The following is a 23,718-nucleotide window of genomic DNA, read 5'->3' as shown; positions in this document are numbered from 1 at the left end:
ATCAGTCAGACACCGCCCAGTGACTAGACTATCTCTGTCAGACACCGCCCAGTGACTAGACTATCTCTGTCAGACACCGCCCAGTGACTAGACTATCTCTGTCAGACACCGCCCAGTGACTAGACTATCTCTGTCAGACACCGCCCAGTGACTAGACTATCTCTGTCAGACACCGCCCAGTGACTAGACTATCTCTGTCAGACACCGCCCAGTGACTAGACTATCTCTGTCAGACACCGCCCAGTGACTAGACTATCTCTGTCAGACACCGCCCAGTGACTAGACTATCTCTGTCAGACACCGCCCAGTGACTAGACTATCTCTGTCAGACACCGCCCAGTAAGTGCCTCAAACAGACGCAGACAACAGGCAGAGACGCAAACAACAGCTCCTCTTTCATTGAGGCTAAATGGAGACTGAGGTAGGAATACATGTCTACGCTGGGAAAAGTTAGTTTCCTTTTTTTTATTTTTTTATTATTCGTTGTCTGATCTGTCGTCATGGGTGACGTTGTCAACGCTCTAATGGAGCTCTTCATTTTGCTGCTTCTCTTGCTGTTGTATTTGGTGGTGTTTTAGCGGTGCTCTTCAGCAGCTAACCTGAACAGGAACTACACACTTAGGTCTACATTGTAAGTTGGAGAGTTAACATGTGTTCAACTTTCTTAACATTTGGAGAAAGCAGAAGGAAGATGTGGATGTTTTTTTATATATTTTTATATACCTAATCAATATCTGTGGTTTTATATTTTTATATACCTAATCAATATCTGTGGTTTGTAACTCAGAACCATGTTCCGTGTGTGTGTGTGCGTGTGTGTGCGCGTGCGTGTGTGTGTGTGTGTGCGTGCTGTGTATACAACAGCAGGTTTTTATGTAATGTTCACAGCAGCGTCGTATAAAACCACATAGCTAATGTCATGCTTGGGGTAGTGTTTTATTCTAGCGGTGAAATGCTGATGGTGAATAATATGCTGGGAACATGCAATATTGCGCAACGTGGGAACGTGGGCTGCTACCAGAGATAGTAAGGCTTTGTCCCCCAGGGCTCTGCTCTAAAGTAGTGCACTATATAGGGTTCCATAGGGCTCTGCTCTAAAGTAGTGCACTATATAGGGTTCCATAGGGCTCTGCGCTAAAGTAGTGCACTATATAGGGTTCCATAGGGCTCTGCACTATATAGGGTTCCATAAAAAGTAGTGCACTATATAGGGTTCCATAGGGCTCTGGTCTAAAGTAGTGCACTATATAGGGTTCCATAGGGCTCTGCGCTAAAGTAGTGCACTATATAGGGTTCCATAGGGCTCTGCGCTAAAGTAGTGCACTGTATAGGGTTCCATAGGGCTCTGCGCTAAAGTAGTGCACTATATAGGGTTCCATAGGGCTTTGGTCTAAAGTAGTGCACTATATAGGGAATAGGGTGCCGTAGGGCTCTGGTCTAAAGTAGTGCACTATATAGGGAATAGGGTGCCGTAGGGCTCTGGTCTAAAGTTGTGCACTATATAGGGAATAGGGTGCCGTAGGGCTCGGGTCTGAAGTATTTGACAAAATAGACTGGCATGCCTCTCCATAGGAAAACAATGGGGGGAGCTCAGTGTTCCAAGGGCAAAACGTATTTGATGACAACCGAGCTCGTTGCCCACAGTTAAATAATTAGAGGAGATTCTCCTGATTTTTAAAATGGTGTCCGACTTTAAAAAATCTAAATATGCACACGTTGCAAGACATTAGGCGAAACAGACATGTTTCCCCTATAGGAAACAATGGGACGACCTCAAGAGTTCCACGAGTAATTTTTTTGTTGTTTTAAATTTGAACTACCAACAACGTGGGCAGGTCTCATTGTCATCAATAGCAACGCAGGCATTGTAACATAGAACAATAGGCTGGGATTAGAACGCTTGGAAGACAAGTTGGTGCCACGGTGCTCAATAAAACTAAGGAGCTGGCAGGGTGAAAAATGCTCTAAAATAAGGCCTGTTTTTGTTCGTGATTACTTCAAAACTACGGCAGGCAGCTGGGACATATGGTCATATTATGAAACTGGGCTCCATGGCAGATGCAATGAACTAGTTTTTTTATTAGAAAGTGTTGTAACCTGTTTGGGATAGGGGGCAGCATTTTCTCGTTTGGATGAAAGGCGTGCCCAGAGTAAAGTGCCTGCTACTCAGTCCCAGTTGCTAATATATGCATATTATTAGTAGATTTGGATAGAAAACACTCTGCAGTTTCTAATTCTCAGACATCAATCAAACAGTTTAACAGAACTCATTTGGGAGGCGAGAACCTGAGAAGAATCCAACCAGGAAGTGGGAAATCTGAGGTTTGTAGTTTTTCAAAGCTTGGCTTTGAAACACAGTGTCTATGGGGTCAAATTGCACTTCCTAAGGCTTCCACTAGATGTCAACCGTCTTTAGAACCTTTGAGGCTTCTCCTGTAAAGGAGGGGCACATAAGGGCTCTTCGAGTCAGTGGTCCGGCAGAGTGCCGCGAGCCCTTGATGCGCGGTCACGAGAGAGTTAGCTCCCGTTCCATTGCTTTTCTACAGCCAAGGGAATTCTTCGGTTGGAACATTATTTTTGGACTTTGTCTGGACCTAGTGCTCGCGCCTCATGAAGATGGATTACTGGGCTGAATGCGCCAACAACAAGTAGGAATTTGGACATAAATGATGAACTTTATCGAACAAATCAAACATTTATTATTTAACTGGGATTCCTCGGACTACATTCTGATGAAGCTCATCAAAGGTAAGTGACATTTATAATGTTATTTCTGACTTCTGTTGACTCCAACACGGCGGATATCTCTTTGGCTTGATTTGTCGTCTGAGCGCTGTACTCAGATTATTGGTGTGCTTTTTCCGTAGTTTTTTTGAAATCTGACACAGCGGTTGCATTAAGGAGAAGTCTATCTTTAATTCTGTTTATTATGAGTATTTCTGCAAAATCACCGGATGTTTTGGAAGCAAAACATGACTGAACGTAACGCACCAATGTAAACTGAGATTTTTGGATGTAAATATGCACTTTATCGAACAAAACATACATGTATTGTGTAACATGAAGTCCTATGAGTGTCATCTGATGAAGATCATCAAAGGTTAATGATTAAGTTTATCTATATTTCTGCTTTTTGTGACTACTATCTTTGGCTGGAAAAATGGCTGTGTTTTTGTGACTTGGCTCTGACCAAACATAATCATATGTTGTGATTTCGCTGTAAAGCCTTTTTGAAAACGGACACGATGGGTAGATGAACAAGCAATGTATCTTTCATTTGGTGTATTGCACTTGTTAATGTGTAAAAGTTCAATATTTCCAGTCTACTAGAGTGGATGGAGACCATCCTTTTACAAAAACACAGCATTGGTAGAACAGAAATATCTTGCTATTTGTTACGTATATAATTTGACTATTAATATCAAACAAATACATCCGATACGGATGTGTTGGCTCAGCCCGATACGGATGTGTATGCTCAGCCTATAGATAAACATAGATACTCTGGCCTAGGTGACTTTATATTATTGATACTTTGTTGTTACTGTGAATTAATATGATACCTCTCCCCTCCCTTCCCCTGTCACAATTTCTCTACCCTCTCTACCTCCTCTCTTTCCATCCCCTCTCACTCTCTCCCTTCCTCTCCTTCTACCTCCCTCTACCTCCCCCTCCTTCTACCTCCCTCCCCCTCTCCCTCTACCTCCCCCTCCCTCTACATCTCCCTCCCTCTCCATCTCCCTCCCTCTCCCTCCCCTGTACCTCCCTCTACCTCTCCCTCCCTCTACATCTCCCTCCTTCCCCTCCCCTCTACCTCCCTCTCCCCCCTCTCCCTCCTCCCTCTACCTCCCCTCCCTCTACCTCCCCTCCCTCCCTACCTCCCTCCCTCTACATCTCCCTCCCTCTACCTCCCTCTACCTCTCCCTCCCTCTACCTCCCTCTACCTCCCCCTCCCTCTACATCTCCCTCCTTCTCCCTCCCCTCTACCTCCCTCTCCCTCCCCTCTACCTCCCTCCCTCTACCTCCACCTCCCTCTACATCTCCCCCTCCCCTCCCCTCATCTCCCTCCTTCTCCCTCCCCTCTACCTCCCTCTACCTCTCCCTCCCTCTACCTCCCCTTCTACCTCCCCCTGCAGCCAGGTATTGTGTCTCCCTTCAAGCGTGTGTTTCTGAAGGGAGAGAAGGGTAGAGATAAAAAGGCTCAGGAGAAGACTACAGAACGCCGTGCCCTCCACACCTTCTCCCTCTCCCTCCCCGACCACCGCATCGACCCTGACATCCTGCTCAATGACTACGTAGAGAAGGAAGTCAAGGTGAGAGGTCAGAGGTCAAGGCTCTCAGGGCACGGGAGGAGGACCTGACTGAGAGCTAAGAGTGTTGGTGATAGCTTCGCATCCCAGGTTTCCCCACAGCTTCTGAAAAACCCTAATAATGAAGTGTCAATATACTCTGTTCCACTGTGACCTGTGTGTTCTGCAGTACTTGGGCCAGCTGACGTCAGTACCAGGATACCTGAACCCCTCCAGTCGAACAGAGGTGCTTCAGCTCATTGACAATGCCAGGGTAAGTTGCATCTCAAATGGATCCTTTATATCGTTCACTAAAGCATTTAAACTAAAGAATTGAAACTAAAGAATTTAAAAGTCAAGATTTATTCACAGGAGGTAAAAAAAAAAAAAAAGGGTTATCTTTTTTTAATCGTTTTGAATAAAGCCTCTGATATTTCACTTTGCTACGACGTTACAAAGAAAATACTACATTTTAAACTTAAATTATTATAAATGGTAGAGTCAGGGGATATTTTGTGTTTTGCGATGGGAACAACATGAGTGTAACTGTGACGTCATTTCCCGGTTACCTAGAAGTCCCACCAGTTGGCGGGTCAGCTTACTTCGGAGCAGGATGCAGTGGTCAGTCTGTCGGCCTATAATGTGAAGCTGGTGTGGCGGGATGGAGAGGACATCATACTGCGTGTTCCCATCCACGACATCGCTGCCGTGGCATACATACGAGACGATTCACTGCACCTGGTGGTGCTCAAGACAGGTACCTAACCACTTTACCTATCCCGCTACACCTGGTGGTGCTCAAGACAGGTACCTAACCACTTTACCTATCCCGCTACACCTGGTGGTGCTCAAGACAGGTACCTAACCACTTTACCTACCTTATCCCGCTACACCTGGTGGTGCTCAAGACAGGTACCTAACCACTTTACCTACCTTATCCCGCTACACCTGGTGGTGCTCAAGACAGGTACCTAACCACTTTACCTACCTTATCCCGCTACACCTGGTGGTGCTCAACACACAGGTACCTAACCACTTTCCCTTATCCCGCTACACCTGGTGGTGCTCAACACACAGGTACCTAATCACTTTACCTACCTTATCCCGCTACACCTGGTGGTGCTCAAGACAGGTACCTAACCACTTTACCTACCTTATCCCACTACACCTGGTGGTGCTCAAGACAGGTACCTAACCACTTTACCTACCTTATCCCGCTACACCTGGTGGTGCTCAAGACAGGTACAACCACTTTCCCTTATCACTACACCTGGTGGTGCTCAAGACAGGTACCTAACCACTTTCCTTATCCCACTACACCTGGTGGTGCTCAAGACAGGTACCTAACCACTTTACCTACCTTATCCCGCTACACCTGGTGGTGCTCAAGACAGGTACCTAACCACTTTCCCTTATCATACTACACCTGGTGGTGCTCAAGACAGGTACCTAACCACTTTCCCTTATCACACTACACCTGGTGGTGCTCAAGACAGGTACCTAACCACTTTCACTTATCCCACTACACCTGGTGGTGCTCAAGACAGGTACCTAACCACTTTACCTACCTTATCCCACTACACCTGGTGGTGCTCAAGACAGGTACCTAACCACTTTATCATACTACACCTGGTGGTGCTCAAGACAGGTACCTAACCACTTTACCTACCTTATCCCACTACACCTGGTGGTGCTCAAGACAGGTACCTAACCACTTTACCTACCTTATCCCGCTACACCTGGTGGTGCTCAAGACAGGTACCTAACCACTTTACCTACCTTATCCCGCTACACCTGGTGGTGCTCAAGACAGGTACCTAACCACTTTCCCTTATCACACTACACCTGGTGGTGCTCAAGACAGGTACCTAACCACTTTCCCTTATCCCGCTACACCTGGTGGTGCTCAACACACAGGTACCTAACCACTTTACCTACCTTATCCCGCTACACCTGGTGGTGCTCAACACACAGGTACCTAATCACTTTACCTACCTTATCCCGCTACACCTGGTGGTGCTCAAGACAGGTACCTAACCACTTTACCTACCTTATCCCGCTACACCTGGTGGTGCTCAAGACAGGTACCTAACCACTTTACCTACCTTATCCCGCTACACCTGGTGGTGCTCAAGACAGCCTAACCACTTTACCTACCTTATCCCGCTACACCTGGTGGTGCTCAAGACAGGTACCTAACCACTTTACCTTCCTTAACCCACTACACCTGGTGGTGCTCAAGACAGGTACCTAACCTTTACCAGATCCCATCTATCTCAGACAGGTACCTAACCACTTTCCCTTATCATCTACACCTGGTGGTGCTCAAGACAGGTACTATCCACTTTACCTACCTTATCCCACTACACCTGGTGGTGCTCAATACAGGTACCTAACCACTTTACCTACCTTATCCCACTACACCTGGTGGTGCTCAAGACAGGTACCTAACCATTTACCTACCTTATCCCGCTACACCTGGTATCTCAGACAGGTACCCACTTTACTTACCTTATCCCACTACACCTGGTGGTGCTCAAGACAGGTACCTAACCACTTTACCTACCTTATCCCGCTACACCTGGTGGTGCTCAAGACAGGTACCTAACCACTTTACTTACCTTATCCCACTACACCTGGTGGTGCTCAAGACAGGTACCTAACCACTTTACCTACCTTATCCCACACCTGGTGGTGCTCAAGACAGGTACCTAACCACTTTACCTACCTTATCCCACTACACCTGGTGGTGCTCAGAGCCCCACTTTATACCTTATCCCGTATCCTGGTGGTGCTCAAGACAGGTACCTAACCACTTTACTTACCTTATCCCACTACACCTGGTGGTGCTCAAGACAGGTACCTAACCACTTTACCTACCTTATCCCGCTACACCTGGTGGTGCTCAGACAGCCTAACACTTTACCTACCTTATCCCGCTACACCTGGTGGTGCTCAAGACAGGTACCTAACCACTTCCTTCCTTATCCCAGGTGAGGAGGAGACCATGTATCTAGATATGTATCGTTCCTGTATCAGAGCCCATCTATCTAGATACGTATCGTTCCTGTATCAGAGCCCATCTATCTAGATATGTATCGTTCCTGTATCAGAGCCCATCTATCTAGATACGTATCGTTCCTGTATCAGAGCCCATCTATCTAGGTACGTATCGTTCCTGTATCAGAGCCCATCTATCTAGATACGTATCGTTCCTGTATCAGAGCCCATCTATCTAGATACGTATCGTTCCTGTATCAGAGCCCATCTATCTAGATACGTATCGTTCCTGTATCAGAGCCCATCTATCTAGGTACGTATCGTTCCTGTATCAGAGCCCATCTATCTAGATACGTATCGTTCCTGTATCAGAGCCCATCTATCTAGATACGTATCGTTCCTGTATCAGAGCCCATCTATCTAGATACGTATCGTTCCTGTATCAGAGCCCATCTATCTAGGTACGTATCGTTCCTGTATCAGAGCCCATCTATCTAGATACGTATCGTTCCTGTATCAGAGCCCATCTATCTAGATACGTATCGTTCCTGTATCAGAGCCCATCTATCTAGATACGTATCGTTCCTGTATCAGAGCCCATCTATCTAGATACGTATCGTTCCTGTATCAGAGCCCATCTATCTAGATACGTATCGTTCCTGTATCAGAGCCCATCTATCTAGATACGTATCGTTCCTGTATCAGAGCCCATCTATCTAGATACGTATCGTTCCTGTATCAGAGCCCATCTATCTAGATACGTATCGTTCCTGTATCAGAGCCCATCTATCTAGATACGTATCGTTCCTGTATCAGAGCCCATCTATCTAGGTACGTATCGTTCCTGTATCAGAGCCCATCTATCTAGGTACGTATCGTTCCTGTATCAGAGCCCATCTTCTAGGTACGTATCGTTCCTGTATCAGAGCCCATCTATCTAGGTACGTATCGTTCCTGTATCAGAGCCCATGTATCTAGGTACGTATCGTTCCTGTATCAGAGCCCATGTATCTAGGTACGTATCGTTCCTGTATCAGAGCCCATCTATCTAGGTACGTATCGTTCCTGTATCAGAGCCCATCTATCTAGATACGTATCGTTCCTGTATCAGAGCCCATCTATCTAGATGCGTATCGTTCCTGTATCAGAGCCCATCTATCTAGATATGTATCGTTCCTGTATCAGAGCCCATCTATCTAGATATGTATCGTTCCTGTATCAGAGCCCATCTATCTAGATACGTATCGTTCCTGTATCAGAGCCCATCTATCTAGATATGTATCGTTCCTGTATCAGAGCCCATCTATCTAGATACGTATCGTTCCTGTATCAGAGCCCATCTATCTAGATACGTATCGTTCCTGTATCAGAGCCCATCTATCTAGATATGTATCGTTCCTGTATCAGAGCCCATCTATCTAGATACGTATCGTTCCTGTATCAGAGCCCATCTATCTAGATACGTATCGTTCCTGTATCAGAGCCCATCTATCTAGATACGTATCGTTCCTGTATCAGAGCCCATGTATCTAGGTACGTATCGTTCCTGTATCAGAGCCCATCTATCTAGATACGTATCGTTCCTGTATCAGAGCCCATCTATCTAGATACGTATCGTTCCTGTATCAGAGCCCATGTATCTAGGTACGTATCGTTCCTGTATCAGAGCCCATGTATCTAGGTACGTATCGTTCCTGTATCAGAGCCCATGTATCTAGATACGTATCGTTCCTGTATCAGAGCCCATCTATCTAGGTACGTATCGTTCCTGTATCAGAGCCCATCTATCTAGATACGTATCGTTCCTGTATCAGAGCCCATGTATCTAGGTACGTATCGTTCCTGTATCAGAGCCCATGTATCTAGGTACGTATCGTTCCTGTATCAGAGCCCATGTATCTAGGTACGTATCGTTCCTGTATCAGAGCCCATCTATCTAGGTACGTATCGTTCCTGTATCAGAGCCCATCTATCTAGATACGTATCGTTCCTGTATCAGAGCCCATCTATCTAGATACGTATCGTTCCTGTATCAGAGCCCATGTATCTAGATACGTATCGTTCCTGTATCAGAGCCCATCTATCTAGGTACGTATCGTTCCTGTATCAGAGCCCATCTATCTAGATACGTATCGTTCCTGTATCAGAGCCCATCTATCTAGATACGTATCGTTCCTGTATCAGAGCCCATCTATCTAGATATGTATCGTTCCTGTATCAGAGCCCATCTATCTAGATACGTATCGTTCCTGTATCAGAGCCCATCTATCTAGATACGTATCGTTCCTGTATCAGAGCCCATCTATCTAGATACGTATCGTTCCTGTATCAGAGCCCATGTATCTAGGTACGTATCGTTCCTGTATCAGAGCCCATCTATCTAGATACGTATCGTTCCTGTATCAGAGCCCATCTATCTAGATACGTATCGTTCCTGTATCAGAGCCCATGTATCTAGATACGTATCGTTCCTGTATCAGAGCCCATGTATCTAGATACGTATCGTTCCTGTATCAGAGCCCATCTATCTAGATACGTATCGTTCCTGTATCAGAGCCCATCTATCTAGGTACGTATCGTTCCTGTATCAGAGCCCATGTATCTAGGTACGTATCGTTCCTGTATCAGAGCCCATGTATCTAGGTAGGTATCGTTCCTGTATCAGAGCCCATGTATCTAGGTACGTATCGTTCCTGTATCAGAGCCCATGTATCTAGGTACGTATCGTTCCTGTATCAGAGCCCATGTATCTAGGTACGTATCGTTCCTGTATCAGAGCCCATGTATCTAGATACGTATCGTTCCTGTATCAGAGCCCATCTATCTAGATACGTATCGTTCCTGTATCAGAGCCCATCTATCTAGATACGTATCGTTCCTGTATCAGAGCCCATGTATCTAGGTAGGTACGGAAGCGTCTTCAAAAGGCTGATTGTGATGATGGTTTTCTCTCTCCGCTTCTCCAGCCCAGGAGGCAGGTGTGTCCCCGTGCCCCAGTACCTGTCCTGACCTGTCTAAGTCCCAGACCCTCAGCTCTCTGTCTGAGAGCGGGGCTGTACTGGTAGAGGTCTGCTGTCTGCTAGTACTGGCTGTAGACAACAAGGTATCTAACACACACACACATTGCCGCCTCCTGCTGGCTATCGACAAAACACACAACTACCTTTTCTCAGACTGTTGGCTATGTTCCCAAACCATTTCCCCTTTGTTGATCTTTACCTCTGTTTCCTGTCGTCTGCAGACAGCAGCAGAGGAGCTGTGTCTCCTACTCAGCCAGGTGTTTCAGATAGTTTATACTGAGTCCACTATAGACTTCCTGGACAGAGCCATCTTTGACGGAGCCACCACCCCCACCAGACACCTCTCTCTCTACAGTGGTGAAGACCTCAATCAATTAACATATCAATCAACTCCGCACAGACACTGACACCTCTCTCTTACCAGTGGATGCTGCTGAGAGGTTGGACGACTCGTAATAATGGCTGGAACAGGAGCGAATGGAATGGCATTGAATACCTGGGAACCATGGAAACCATGTGTTGGATGTATTTGATACCATTCCACTGATTTCCCGCCCCAGCCATTACCTCGAGCCCGTCCTACCCAATTAAGTAGCCACCAACCTCGTGCTCTCTATAGGGATGAGGCTCTGCCCAGCTCAAAATGTTTTCAATGTTACTAAAAACAGCACTAAAAAAAATCATTTTTTGTTGTTGTTCTTTTGATAATTAATATGAATTCATTTCTGTTTTCTAATTGTGAAGACGACTCTTCAAGCAAGGTGGACCTTAAGGAATCATTCGAAGCAGAGGCCAGCACCTTGTAAGTAGCTAGAGTTATGTCTGTGTGTTATGCAGTTAGTTCCAAGGTTCTCAGGGCGGCGGTTCTCAGGGCGGCGGTTCTCAGGGCGGCGGTTCTCAGGGCGGCGGTTCTCAGGGCGGCGGTTCTCAGGGCGGCGGTTCTCAGGGCGGCGGTTCTCAGGGCGGCGGTTCTCAGGGCGGCGGTTCTCAGGGCGGCGGTTCTCAGGGCGGCGGTTCTCAGGGCGGCGGTTCTCAGGGCGGCGGTTCTCAGGGCGGCGGTTCTCAGGGCGGCGGTTCTCAGGCGGTGGTTGGTATTGGTATTTTATTAGGATCCCCATTAGCCACTGCAAAAGCTTCAGCTACTCTTCCTGGGGTCCATGATACACAGTACAGAACATTATTCGTCGAGGACTGAAATACATACATGTAAAATGTCACACATACTGTAGCCTACATATCAGTACATACACACAATATCTAGGTCTAATACATAGTACAGAACATTATTAGACTGTAGCCTAACATTATTAGACTGTAGCCTACGTATCACACAATATCTAGGTCTAATACATAGTACATACACACAATATCTAGGTCTAATACATAGTACAGAACATTATTAGACTGTAGCCTACGTATCAGTACATACACACAATATCTAGGTCTAATACATATTACAGTGAAAATTACAATACAAGATATACAAAATGGCTGTGTCTCTTCAGTCCTTTTTGTACAGTAAGGTGGTCTTATCTGGTTTTATTGCTAGCTTGAGTTACCTGGGTTACAAGAGACTTGAGGCTTGAGTTACCTGGGTTACCAGAGACTTGAGGCTTGAGTTACCTGGGTTACCAGAGACTTGAGGCTTGAGTTACCTGGGTTACAAGAGACTTGAGGCTTGAGTTACCTGGGTTACCAGAGACTTGAGGCTTGAGTTACCTGGGTTACCAGAGACTTGAGGCTTGACTTACCTGGGTTACCAGAGACTTGAGGCTTGACTTACCTGGGTTACCAGAGACTTCCATGTAGTCGTGGCTCTATTTAATACTGTGCATTTCCCAGCCTCTGTTCTGGACCTGGGGACTGTGAAGAGACCTCTGGTTGCATGTCTTGTGTTGTACTGACGAGTGTCTGTACTGTGTTGCCAACTGCTTGAACAGACACATCAATATCTCTCGGCTCAACTTTGATCCCGGAGAGAATAACATTTTCCCTGCGTGTACAACTAAGTGCGATACGTGCTGCTTTGATCTGGACCAACTGCAATTCACCTATTTCCTTCTTTAACGCACATGACCACACAGCTGGACAGTAGTCCAGGTGAAACTACACATGACCACACAGCTGGACAGTAGTCCAGGTGAAACTACACATGACCACACAGCTGGACAGTAGTCCAGGTGAAACTACATATGGACAGTTCCATGAAACTTATGATGGACAGTTATGATATTATTATATGACCACACAGCTGGACAGTTCCAGGAGAAACTATGACCACACAGCTGGATATTATTGATGGACAGTAGTAGTCCAGGTGAAACTACACATGACCACACAGCTGGACAGTAGTCCAGGTGAAACTACACATGACCACACAGCTGGACAGTAGTCCAGGTGAAACTACACATGACCACACAGCTGGACAGTAGTCCAGGTGAAACTACACATGACCACACAGCTGGACAGTAGTCCAGGTGAAACTACACATGACCACACAGCTGGACAGTAGTCCAGGTGAAACTACACATGACCACACAGCTGGACAGTAGTCCAGGTGAAACTACACATGACCACACAGCTGGACAGTAGTCCAGGTGAAACTACACATGACCACACAGCTGGACAGTAGTCCAGGTGAAACTATACATGACCACACAGCTGGACAGTAGTCCAGGTGAAACTATACATGACCACACAGCTGGACAGTAGTCCAGGTGAAACTACACATGACCACACAGCTGGACAGTAGTCCAGGTGAAACTACACATGACCACACACCTGGACAGTAGTCCAGGTGTGACAAAACTAGGGCCTGTAGGACCAGTCTGGTCAAATGAGATGTCAGGATGGCAACGCCCTATCATGGACAGAACTCTTCCTATTTTAGCAACCATTGTGTCTATATGTTTTGACCATGACAGCTTGCTATGGTTCTGTTGGGTTTTATTGATGTGGTTCTGTTGGGTTTTAGTGATGTGGTTCTGTTGGGTTTTAGTGATGTGGTTCTGTTGGGTTTTAGTGATGTGGTTCTGTTGGGTTTTAGTGATGTGGTTCTGTTGGGTTTTAGTGATGTGGTTCTGTAGGGTTTTAATGATGTGGTTCTGTTGGGTTTTAGTGATGTGGTTCTGTAGGCTTTTTGTGATGTGGTTCTGTAGGGTTTTAATGATATAGTTCTGTAGGGTTCTGTTGATGTGGTTCTGTTTGTTCTATAGTTCTTTCCAGGGTTCTCTAGAGGCAGGGGGCGACTCTCCGTCCCCCACCTCCACCCCAGCCTCCCCTCAGACTAAGACAGCCAGCGAAGGAGAGCTGAGCACCACCGCCACAGAGCTGCTACAAGACTACATGACCACGGTAGGGTGGGTGTGTTGTGTGTCTGTGCGTGTATAGATATATAATGGTGCCTGAGGGGATGTCTGCCGTTTAACCAACTGCTATTTTGTGGGTTTTTTTTCACATTGTTTGTAACTTATTTTGTACATAATGTTGCTGCTACCGTCTCTTATGACCGAAAAGAGATTCTGGATATCAGAACAGTGATTCCTCAACTCAAACTGGATGAAGATTATTTTTTTCCTTTAATGAGTCCGATGAGAAGGATATACTGCTATCCGAAGAACAGGCCCAAATCCCCATCATTCGCGTGGAGAAAAGACAGAAATACATGGGGCAGAGATCAGGGTGCATCGTCGGCGAGTGGGTAACCCGCCTCTACTCTCCGTTCTATCGGACAACATGCAATCACTGGAGAATAAACTGGATGATCTCCGTTCGAGACTATCCTACCAACGGTATATTAAAAACTGTAATATCTTATTTCTCACCTAGTAGTGGCTGAACGACGACACGGATATACTATACAGTTGGCTGGGTGTTCCGTGCAACGGCAGGACAGAACAGCTACGTCTGGTAAGACGAGGGGTGGTGGGGGTGTTTCTATTCGTCAATAACAGCTGGTGCACATTGTCTAATGTTAAAGAAGTCTTGAGGTATTGCACCTCATGATAAGCTGTAGACCACACTATCTACCAAGAGAGTTCTCATCTATATTTTTTGTAGCTGTCCATTTACCACCACAAACTGACACTAAGACTGCACTCAACGAGCTGTACAAGGCCATAAGCAAACAAGAAATTCTCATCAGGCCACCTGGAAAGTGTCTACACTGACATTTTCAACCTCTCCCTGACCAAGTCTGTAATACCTACATGTTTCAAGCAGACCACCATAGTCCCTGTGCTCAAGAAAGCGAAGGTAACCCTCCTAAATGATTAGCGCCCCTTAGCACTCACGTCGGTAGCCATGAAGTGCTTTGAAAGACTGGTCATGGCTCACATCAACACCATTTATCCCGGAACCCTAGACCCACTCCAATTTGCATACCACCCCAACAGATCGGATGACACAATCTCAATCGCACTCAACACTGCCCTTTCCCACCTGGACAAAATGAACTACTATGTGAGAATGCTGTTCATTGATTTACGGCTCAGTGTTCAACACCGTTGTGCCCACAAAGCTCATCATTAAGCTAAGGACCCTGGGACTAAACACCTCCCTCTGCAACTGTATACTGGGCTAACTTACAGGCCACCCCCAGGTGGTAAAAGTAGGCAACAACACATCTGCCACACTGACCCTCAACACTGGGCCCCTCGGGGGTGCATGCTTAGTCCCCTCCTGTAGTCACTGTTCACCCACGACCCCAGCAACATCATTAAGTTAGCTGAAGCCACAGCAGTGGTAGGCCTGATCACCGACAACGATGAGACCGCCTATAGGGAGGAGGTCAGAGACCTGGCTGTGTGGTTGCAGGATAACAACCTCTCCCTCAACATGAGCAAGACAAAGGAGCTGATCGTGGACTACAGGAAAAAGAGGGCAGAACACGCCCCCATTCGCATCAACGGAGCTGTAGTGGAGCGGGTCGAGAGTTTCAAGTTCCTTGGTGTCCACACAACCACCAAACTAACATGGTCCAAACACACCGACAGTTGTGAAGAGGGCACGACAACGCCTATTCCCCCTCAGGAGACTGAAAAGATTTGGCATGGGGTCCCAAGATCCTCAAAAAGTTCTACAGCTGCACCATCGAGCCAAGCTTCCTGCCATCCAGGACCTATATACGGCAGTGTCAGAGAAACGGCCAAAAAATTGTTAGACTCAGTCACACAAGTCATATACTGTTCTCTGTGCCACACGGCAAGCGGTACCGGAGCACCAAGTCTAGGTCCAAAACTGCTTCTACCCCCAAGCCATAAGACTGCTGAACAATGTATACCACTTGCATGTACAGTGCCAAGAAAAGTATGTGAACCCTTTGGAATTACCCGTATTTCTGCATAAATTGATCATCAAATTTGATCTGATCTTCATCTAAGTCACAACAATAGACAAATACTGTGTGTTTAAACTAATAACTCACTTTTTTTTTCTTGTCTATATTGAATACATTTAAACATTCACAATGTAGGTTGGAAAACGTATGTGATGCCCTAGGCTAATGACTTTTCCAAATGCTAATTGGAGTCAGGAGTCAGCTAACCTGGAGTCCAATCAATGAGATGAGATTGAAGATTAGAGCTGCCCTGCCCTATAAAAAACATTGACAAAATTTGAGTTTTCTATTCACAAGAAGCATTGCCTGATGTGAACCATGCCTCGAACAAAAGAGATCTCAGAAGACCTAAGTTTTTATTGTTGACTTGCATAAAGCTGGAAAGGGTTACAAAAGTATCTCTAAAAGCCTGGATTTTCATCAGTCCACGGTAATACAAATTGTCTCTAAATGGAGAAAGTTCAGCACTGTTGCTACTCTCCCTAGGATTGGCCGTCCTGCAAAGATGACTGCAAGAGCACAGCGCAGAATGAGGGTCAACCAGTTATTAAATCTTAGAGTTCAGCTGAAGACTTTTCCCACCCTCTCTGTGAATGTTTACATCTCTGTGTTCAATAAAGACATGAAAACGTAAAATTGTTTGTGGACATTAGTTTAAGCAGACTGTCTGTCTATTGCTGTGACATAGATGAAGATCAGATCACATTATTTGACTAATTTATGCAAAAACAATAAAAAGAACACCTATATATATATAATATAATATGAAATCCAGGTAATTCCGAAGGTTCATCTTGCCAAATGTAGCGTTATGGTTATTGTTATTTAATTTTTTGCCTCACTTTAGTTTATTTAGTAAATATCTCAACTTTTCTTGAACTTTACAGGAGTTCTTGTGAAGGCTATTGTCCGTAAGTAAGCATTTCACAGTAATGTTTGGTGACCTGTTGTATTGAGCCATGTGACAAATAAAGTTTGATTTGATGTATGGTGATCTATAAAATATGTACAGCTGTTTAGTTGCAGCTAACCTAACCCTCTTTTAGGCTCATCTCAACAGTTTTGCTTTAAGAGGAAGATGGTCTTAAATCCCTCCTGAGCCCTCTCTCCCCCTCTGATCCTCAACTATCCCGTTTCCTTGAGGTTATTATTATTATGCCAAAGGAGGGTCCCCCTTATTAAATCCCCCTCTCTCTCTCTCTTTTCCCTCCCTCCCCCTGTCTCTTTACACCTGTGTCTCCTAAAGACCTCTATCCTCCCTCTCCCTAGACTCCTCCCTCCCTCCCCTGCTGTGACATAGATGAAGATCTCTCTCATTATTTGACTCCTCCCCCTTATGCAGAAATCCAGGTAATTCCGAAGGGTTCATCTTGCCACTGTAGCGTTATCGTTATTGTTATTTAATTTTTTTACTTTAGTTTATTTAGTAAATATCTCAACTATTTCTTGAACTACGCAGTTCTTGGTGAAGGGTTCGTAAGTAAGCATTTCACAGTAATGTTTACACCTGTTGTATTCGGCGCATGTGACAAATAAAGTTTGATTTGATGTATGGTGATCTATAAAATATGTACAGCTGTTTAGTTGCAGCTAACCTAACCCTCTTTCCCTCCCTCCCCCTCTTTCTGTTCCCCCTCCCTCCCCCCTCTCCCTCCCCCTCTCCCTCCCCCTCTCTCTCTCTCTCTCTCTCCCTCTCTCCCCTCTCTCCTCCCTCCTCTCTCTCTCTCCCCCTCTTCCTCCCTCCCCCTCTCTCTCTCTCCCCTCTCTCTCTCTCTCCCCTCTCTCCTCCCTCCCCCTCTCTCTCTCCCCCTCCCTCCCCTCTCTCCCTCTCTCCTCCCCCTCCCTCCCCTCTCTCCTCTCTCCTCCCTCCCTCCCCCTCTCTCTCCCTCTCTCCCCCTCTCCTCCTCTCCCCCCTCTCCCCCTCTCTCCCTCTCCCCTCTCTCCTCTCCCTCCTCTCCCTCTCTCCCTCTCTCTCCTCCCTCCCTCCCCCCTCTCTCTGTCTCCCTCCCTCCCCTCTCCCCTCCCTCCCCCCCTCTCTCTCCTCCCCCTCTCTCTCCCTCCCCTCTCTCTCTCCCCCTCCCCTCCCTCCCTCCCCCCTCTCTCTCCCTCCCCCTCCCCCTCTCTCTCCCTCCCCCTCTCTCCCTCTCTCTCCCTCTCCCTCTCTCCTCCCTCCCTCCCCCTCCCCCCTCTCTCTCTCTCTCCCTCTCTCTCCTCTCTCCCTCTCTCCCCCTCCCTCCCTCCCCCTCTCTCTCCTCCCTCCCTCTCTCTCCCTCCCTCCCCCTCTCTCCCTCCCCCCTCTCTCTCCCTCCCTCCCCCTCTCTCTCTCCCCCCTCCCCCTCCCTCCTCTCTCCTCCCCTCTCTCCCTCCCCCTCTCTCCCCCTCCCTCCCCCTCTCTCCCCTCCTCTCTCCCTCCCTCCCCTCTCTCTCTCTCTCTCCCCTCCCTCCCCTCTCTCTCTCTCTCTCCCTCCCTCCCTCTCTCTCTCTCTCCCCATCCCTCTCCCTCCCTCCCCCTCTCTCTCTCTCTCTCTCTCTCCCTCTCTCTCCCTCCCCCTCTCCCCTCTCTCTCTCCCCCCCCTCCCCCTCTCCCTCCCCCTCCCCCTCCCTCTCCCTCTCCCTCTCTCTCCCTCCCCCTCTCTCCTCCCTCCCCCTCCTCCCTCTCTCTCCCTCTCTCTCTCCCCCTCCCTCCCCCCCTCTCTCTCTCTCCCCCTCCCCCCCTCCCTCCCTCCCCCTCTCTCCCTCCCCCTCTCCTCCCTCCCCCTCTCTCTCCCTCCCCCCTCTCTCTCCCCTCTCCCCCCTCTCTCTCCCTCCCCTCTCTCTCTCCTCTCCCTCCCCTCTCCCCCTCCCCTCCCTCCCCCTCTCCCTCTCTCCTCTCCTCTCTCTCTCCCCCTCTCCTCTCTCCCCTCTCTCTCTCCCCCTCTCTCCCCCCTCCCCCTCTCTCTCTCCCCTCCCCCTCTCTCTCTCTCCTCCTCTCCCCCTCTCTCTCCTCTCTCCTCCCTCCCTCCCCCCTCTCTCCCTCTCTCTCTCTCCCCCCTCTCTCCCTCTCTCCTCCCTCCCTCTCTCTCTCTCCCTCTCTCTCCCCCTCTCTCCCTCCCTCTCTCCCTCTCCCCCCTCTCTCTCCCTCCCCCTCTCTCCCCCTCCTCCCTCTCCCTCTCTCCCCCCTCCCTCCCTCTCTCTCCCCCTCTCTCTCTCCCTCTCCCTCCCTCCCCCTCTCTCTCCCCCCCCTCTCTCCTCTCTCTCTCTCTCCCCCTCTCTCTCCTCTCTCCTCTCTCTCTCCCCCTCCCCCCTCCCTCCCTCTCTCCCTCCCCCTCCCTCCCCCTCTCTCCCTCCCCCTCTCCCTCTCCCTCCGCCCTCTTTTCCTCTAAGTTGCGTACCAAGTTGTCGTCTCAGGAGATCCAGCAGTTTGCTACTCTTCTTCATGAGTACCGTAACGGAGCGTCCGTCCATGAGTTCTGTATCAACCTTCGCCAGCTCTACGGGGACAGCAGGAAGTTCCTCCTACTGGGTGAGAACCACTTCCTGTATGGGGGTCACAGGGTAAAAGGTCAAACCTGGGATGTGTTTAGAGGTCAAGCCGAGTAGCAGGAAACAGTTGTGAAACGAACGGGAGATTTTTTTTTTACCTGAGCTTGACCATTGAGCTTATTTTGTGTTTCCCAATCCCTGTTTTTGCTTTCGTTGTGCCTTTATTGAACAGGATCTTGCTGTTTCAGCTTGACTGTGAAATGAGTCTGCACTATTTCAGTTCACTTAAGGCTCTCGGGGTTCTACAGTGGGACCATTTTATGTGCCTAAATATGTGCTGTGTGTCCTGGATTGTTAATTTAGGGAGCACCTGTGAGTCTAGAGAAATGAGGGACTCTAGCTTTAATACCTAAAATAATTTTCATTGTGCTGCTAAATTTATTTGGCTCCTTAGAGCCCTGGGGTTCTGTGATTTAGACTGTTTGTGCATTGTCCTTTTTCCCCCTTTACGATCCCATGTCCATCCAGGTCTGAGGCCGTTCATCCCAGAGAAGGACAGCCAACACTTTGAGAACTTCCTGGAGACCATCGGTGTTAAGGACGGTCGTGGCATCATCACTGACAGCTTCGGACGCTACCGCCGCACCGCCAGCTCCGCCTCCGACTCAACCACCAATGGGAACGGGGCGGTGGGAGGGGACGGGGGTGGGTCTGACGAAGGGCTTGTGCCCTCCGAAGGAGACGAATGGGACCGCATGATCTCTGATATCAGTAATGATATAGAGGCTCTGGGTTGCAGTATGGACCAAGAAGGGGTCACACCCTAGCCTCTAACCCCTTGCCTCGAGTCTGGGTTGCAGTATGGACCAAGAAGGGGTCACACTCTAGCCTCTAACCCCTTGCCTCGAGTCTGGGTTGCAGTATGGACCAAGAGGGGATGACACCCTACCCCCCTAGACCCTACTCCCTACCATCAAAACTGTGCTGCAGTATGTACCAAGAGGGGTCACACCCTAGACCCTTCTCCCTATGCCCTAACTCATACCCCCTAGTCCCTACTCATCCTAAACCAAGAGAGAGGATGATCCAGCCAGCCCAGATCCAACCCCCTGATGATGACATGCTGTGCATTGTGGCCAATCAGCTTTCAGTGTGTGCCAGCGTGGGTCCAATCAGTTTTCAGTATGAGCCTGTGGACCAATCCGCTCGGCCTTTTAAAGAAAAGTTTGTTGATCCATTCGTAGTGGTTTTTACTGACGGACTGAATGGAGTTTTGATCGTTATTGGCAGCATCTGCCATCAGTGGCCAGGATGCAGCTGAGTCGCCCTCCTGAGGGCAGCCATCATGAATACCCACAATGCTCTGTCTGGTGTCTCGCTTCATAATGGGTGCGTTTGACATTGCAGCCGACTTTAAAAGGCGAGTCGAGACCGACTGATCTACAAATCACCTTAGATCATTAAAAACGACCTACTCGATTATTATATGTAGATCAGTCAGTCAGCCCCTTCATACAGCTTCTGCTGCTCTGGAGCACAGCCAATCAGAGTCTGTGGGTGCGCTGTACAGGAAGTAAGGGTACCATTTGACACGCAGACCAGAAGATGTGCCTGGACACAGAATAGTGAATATTTTATAATGACTTAGGTTCATGTATGTAGTAGTTAGCCTGTATTTCTGTTCTTTAAGGTCAATCATTAACCTCCTATACAGTCTCGGCCCTGTCTAAGACTGGGGGCGAGGTGGGGTTCTACTCTGCTAACATATGGAATTGTTTTAAGGTCATACCAAGGACATTTTGCTCTTTGATTTTGAATTTTAAGATCCCTTGAAATATAAAGAAAATATATAAAACTGATTTGATGAAACAGTGAATTTGGCCTTACTGCTGTTAGCCCATACAAACACATTGAATAACAGATTCACTACATGGAACGACAGATAGTTAAAAAAAAATAATAATTATACATCTAAAGGAAGTTTGTTCTGAGATGTGTGTTCAATATCTGCGAGATTTAAGAAAGATCGGGAAATCTTTTCAATTATATTACATGTATTTGACCCCTTATTTCTGGCACTAAACTATCTCCATATATACTTCCATTCGTTTGTTTTCTTCAACTGGTACCAGAGGACCTTCAAACGAGTCTTGTGAGGCAAAACAACCAACATGTACATGTTCAGACGAGGCTTGTAGGGGGGGGGGGTCGTCGTAGAGCAAAACGGATTTGGAAGTGGGCGGATGTCACGGATTAAGATGTACGGAAACTGAATAAACTTTAAGAAAAAAGTATTTAGTCAGCCACTTTTTCCAGTTTAAACTGAAGGATGTTGATGAGGATTTTAGTATTGTGTTGTTTGTATTGTGTTAATATGATTTCGGCGGGCTGCGGAACTCCACTATGGGAGGGGTTAACTTAATCCACCAAGTATTTTCTCTTTGCTCTGTATATTATTTACTGCTTTCCTTTTTATGATGCGTTTCAAATGCACCCTATTCCCTATTTAGTGCACTACTCAAAAGTGGGCACTCATCAAAAGCAGCGCACTAAATTGGGAATAGCGTGCTCTTTGGTGTTTGGACTTTGTGTTTTATTTACTTGTACTGTTTTGTTGTGGTTTTATGTTTTACACTTAGCCTAGCATTTAGCCTTAGCCTAGCATTTAGCCTTAGCCTAGCATTTAGCCTTAGCCTAGCATTTAGCCTTAGCCTAGCGGGTTTTTTTTATTAACGTTTACCTTTGTCTTATCTCAGTCAGCGACATCTGTTGATAAAATGTGACTGTATTGTAAAACTGAAAACTCTCATTCAGAATATCTGGATGGAGAACATATCTGACAAAGCCAGTTCCTGGCGGATTGACAATTCGATGCCCGATCTCTTCTCATAGCGCAGCCCGACCAAACCAACCTCACCTTCAGCCATGCACAGTAGATCACCTGCTGGGCGTTGACAAAGGTGACGATTCAACATGTAGAATCGTCTGGAAAATGAAATGGCGACCGTCAATCATTGTGGTGCGTTTCCTCTGACCATCCCCTATCACCAGTCATTGTGTCTTCAGATCTAAGTGGCACTAAAGTAGTATACTATATACCAACCCCTATGGGTCCTGGTCTATAGTATACTATATACCAACCCCTATGGGTCCTGGTCTATAGTATACTATATACCAACCCCTATGGGTCCTGGTCCATAGTATACTATATACCAACCCCTATGGGTCCTGGTCTATAGGGTCCTGGTCTATAGTAGTATACTATATACCAACCCCTATATACCAACCCCTATGGGTCCTGGTCTATAGCATACTATATGCCAACCCCTATAAAGTAGTATACTATATACCAACCCCTATGAGTCCTGGTCTAAAGTAGTATACTATATACCAACCCCTATGGGTCCTGGTCTATAGTATACTATATACCAACCCCTATGAGTCCTGGTCTAAAGTAGTATACTATATACCAACCCCTATGGGTCCTGGTCTACAGTAGTATACTATATACCAACCCCTATGGGTCCTGGTCTAAAGTAGTATACTATATATCAGGGGTTCACAGTCAGCATTCAGAGAGGTCAGTGACTAACCTCTCCCCTCCAATGGTCCAAACCATTAAAATGTCTAACGTGCACCATGATTTGGGGTCATATGTAGTTCTTGTATATGTATAGCTAATAAACAAAGTACTTCATTACAATGACATTTCAACAATATTTATTGCACATTTTCAATGCAGACACATTAAACATACATATGGAGCCGAATCGTAAGTTGAAGTGGACCTGTCACAAATGTTCTCATTCCAAGCAGAACAAGACTGCATCGTCACAAATGTTCTCATTCCAAGCAGAACAAGACTGCATCGTCACAAATGTTCTCATTCCAAGCAGAACAAGACTGCATCGTCACAAATGTTCTCATTCCAAGCAGAACAAGACTGCATCGTCACAAATGTTCTCATTCCAAGCAGAACAAGACTGCATCGTCACAAATGTTCTCATTCCAAGCAGAACAAGACTGCATCGTCACAAATGTTCTCATTCCAAGCAGAACAAGACTGCATCGTCACAAATGTTCTCATTCCAAGCAGAACAAGACTGCATCGTCACAAATGTTCTCATTCCAAGCAGAACAAGACTGCATCGTTCATTCAAATGTTCTCATTCCAAGCAGAACAAGACTGCATCGTCACAAATGTTCTCATTCCAAGCAGAACAAGACTGCATCGTCACAAATGTTCTCATTCCAAGCAGAACAAGACTGCATCGTCACAAATGTTCTCATTCCAAGCAGAACAAGACTGCATCGTCACAAAGAAAAATAACAAAAGTTGCCTGTTTCTGAAGAAAGTGCTTTGATTTTTGAAACAAATAAGAAACCACGTTTAATGTTTATCTTTCCTACTCTCTCCCACTTCACTTCTCCATCTCTCTTCTTTAGTGAGAGAAATGGGCTGTTTCTCACCCTGCCAGTCGTTTGAACCTTGGCTGGAGTCAGTGTCATTCTTATACACATGTGTAGGTGCTGATTGGTGAGTCGAGAACGGTACTTATCTGTTCATGATGTTCATAGTGGAGATAGAAGACTCACAGCTGTATGTGGA

General features: G+C 46.9%; 1 protein-coding gene across 1 annotated transcript; it reads left to right on the top strand.

Annotated features, from left to right (window-relative positions):
* Positions 1–314: 314 nt before the first annotated feature.
* ccm2 (CCM2 scaffold protein) lies at positions 315–22,241 on the top strand. Its single transcript, XM_064965035.1, has 10 exons — positions 315–421; positions 4,137–4,313; positions 4,480–4,563; positions 4,863–5,046; positions 10,256–10,392; positions 10,531–10,666; positions 11,054–11,111; positions 13,525–13,663; positions 19,011–19,149; positions 19,638–22,241. Exons 1-10 carry the CDS (start codon positions 410–412, stop codon positions 19,934–19,936), a joined length of 1,365 nt encoding a protein of 454 aa, XP_064821107.1. The 5' UTR covers positions 315–409; the 3' UTR covers positions 19,937–22,241.
* The last annotated feature ends 1,477 nt before the right edge of the window (positions 22,242–23,718 follow it).

This window comes from Oncorhynchus masou, unplaced genomic scaffold, assembly GCF_036934945.1.
Source record: "Oncorhynchus masou masou isolate Uvic2021 unplaced genomic scaffold, UVic_Omas_1.1 unplaced_scaffold_2175, whole genome shotgun sequence".
In the NCBI taxonomy this organism is placed as follows: Eukaryota; Metazoa; Chordata; class Actinopteri; order Salmoniformes; family Salmonidae; genus Oncorhynchus; species Oncorhynchus masou.
This window is presented reverse-complemented; position numbering and strand designations above follow the sequence as displayed.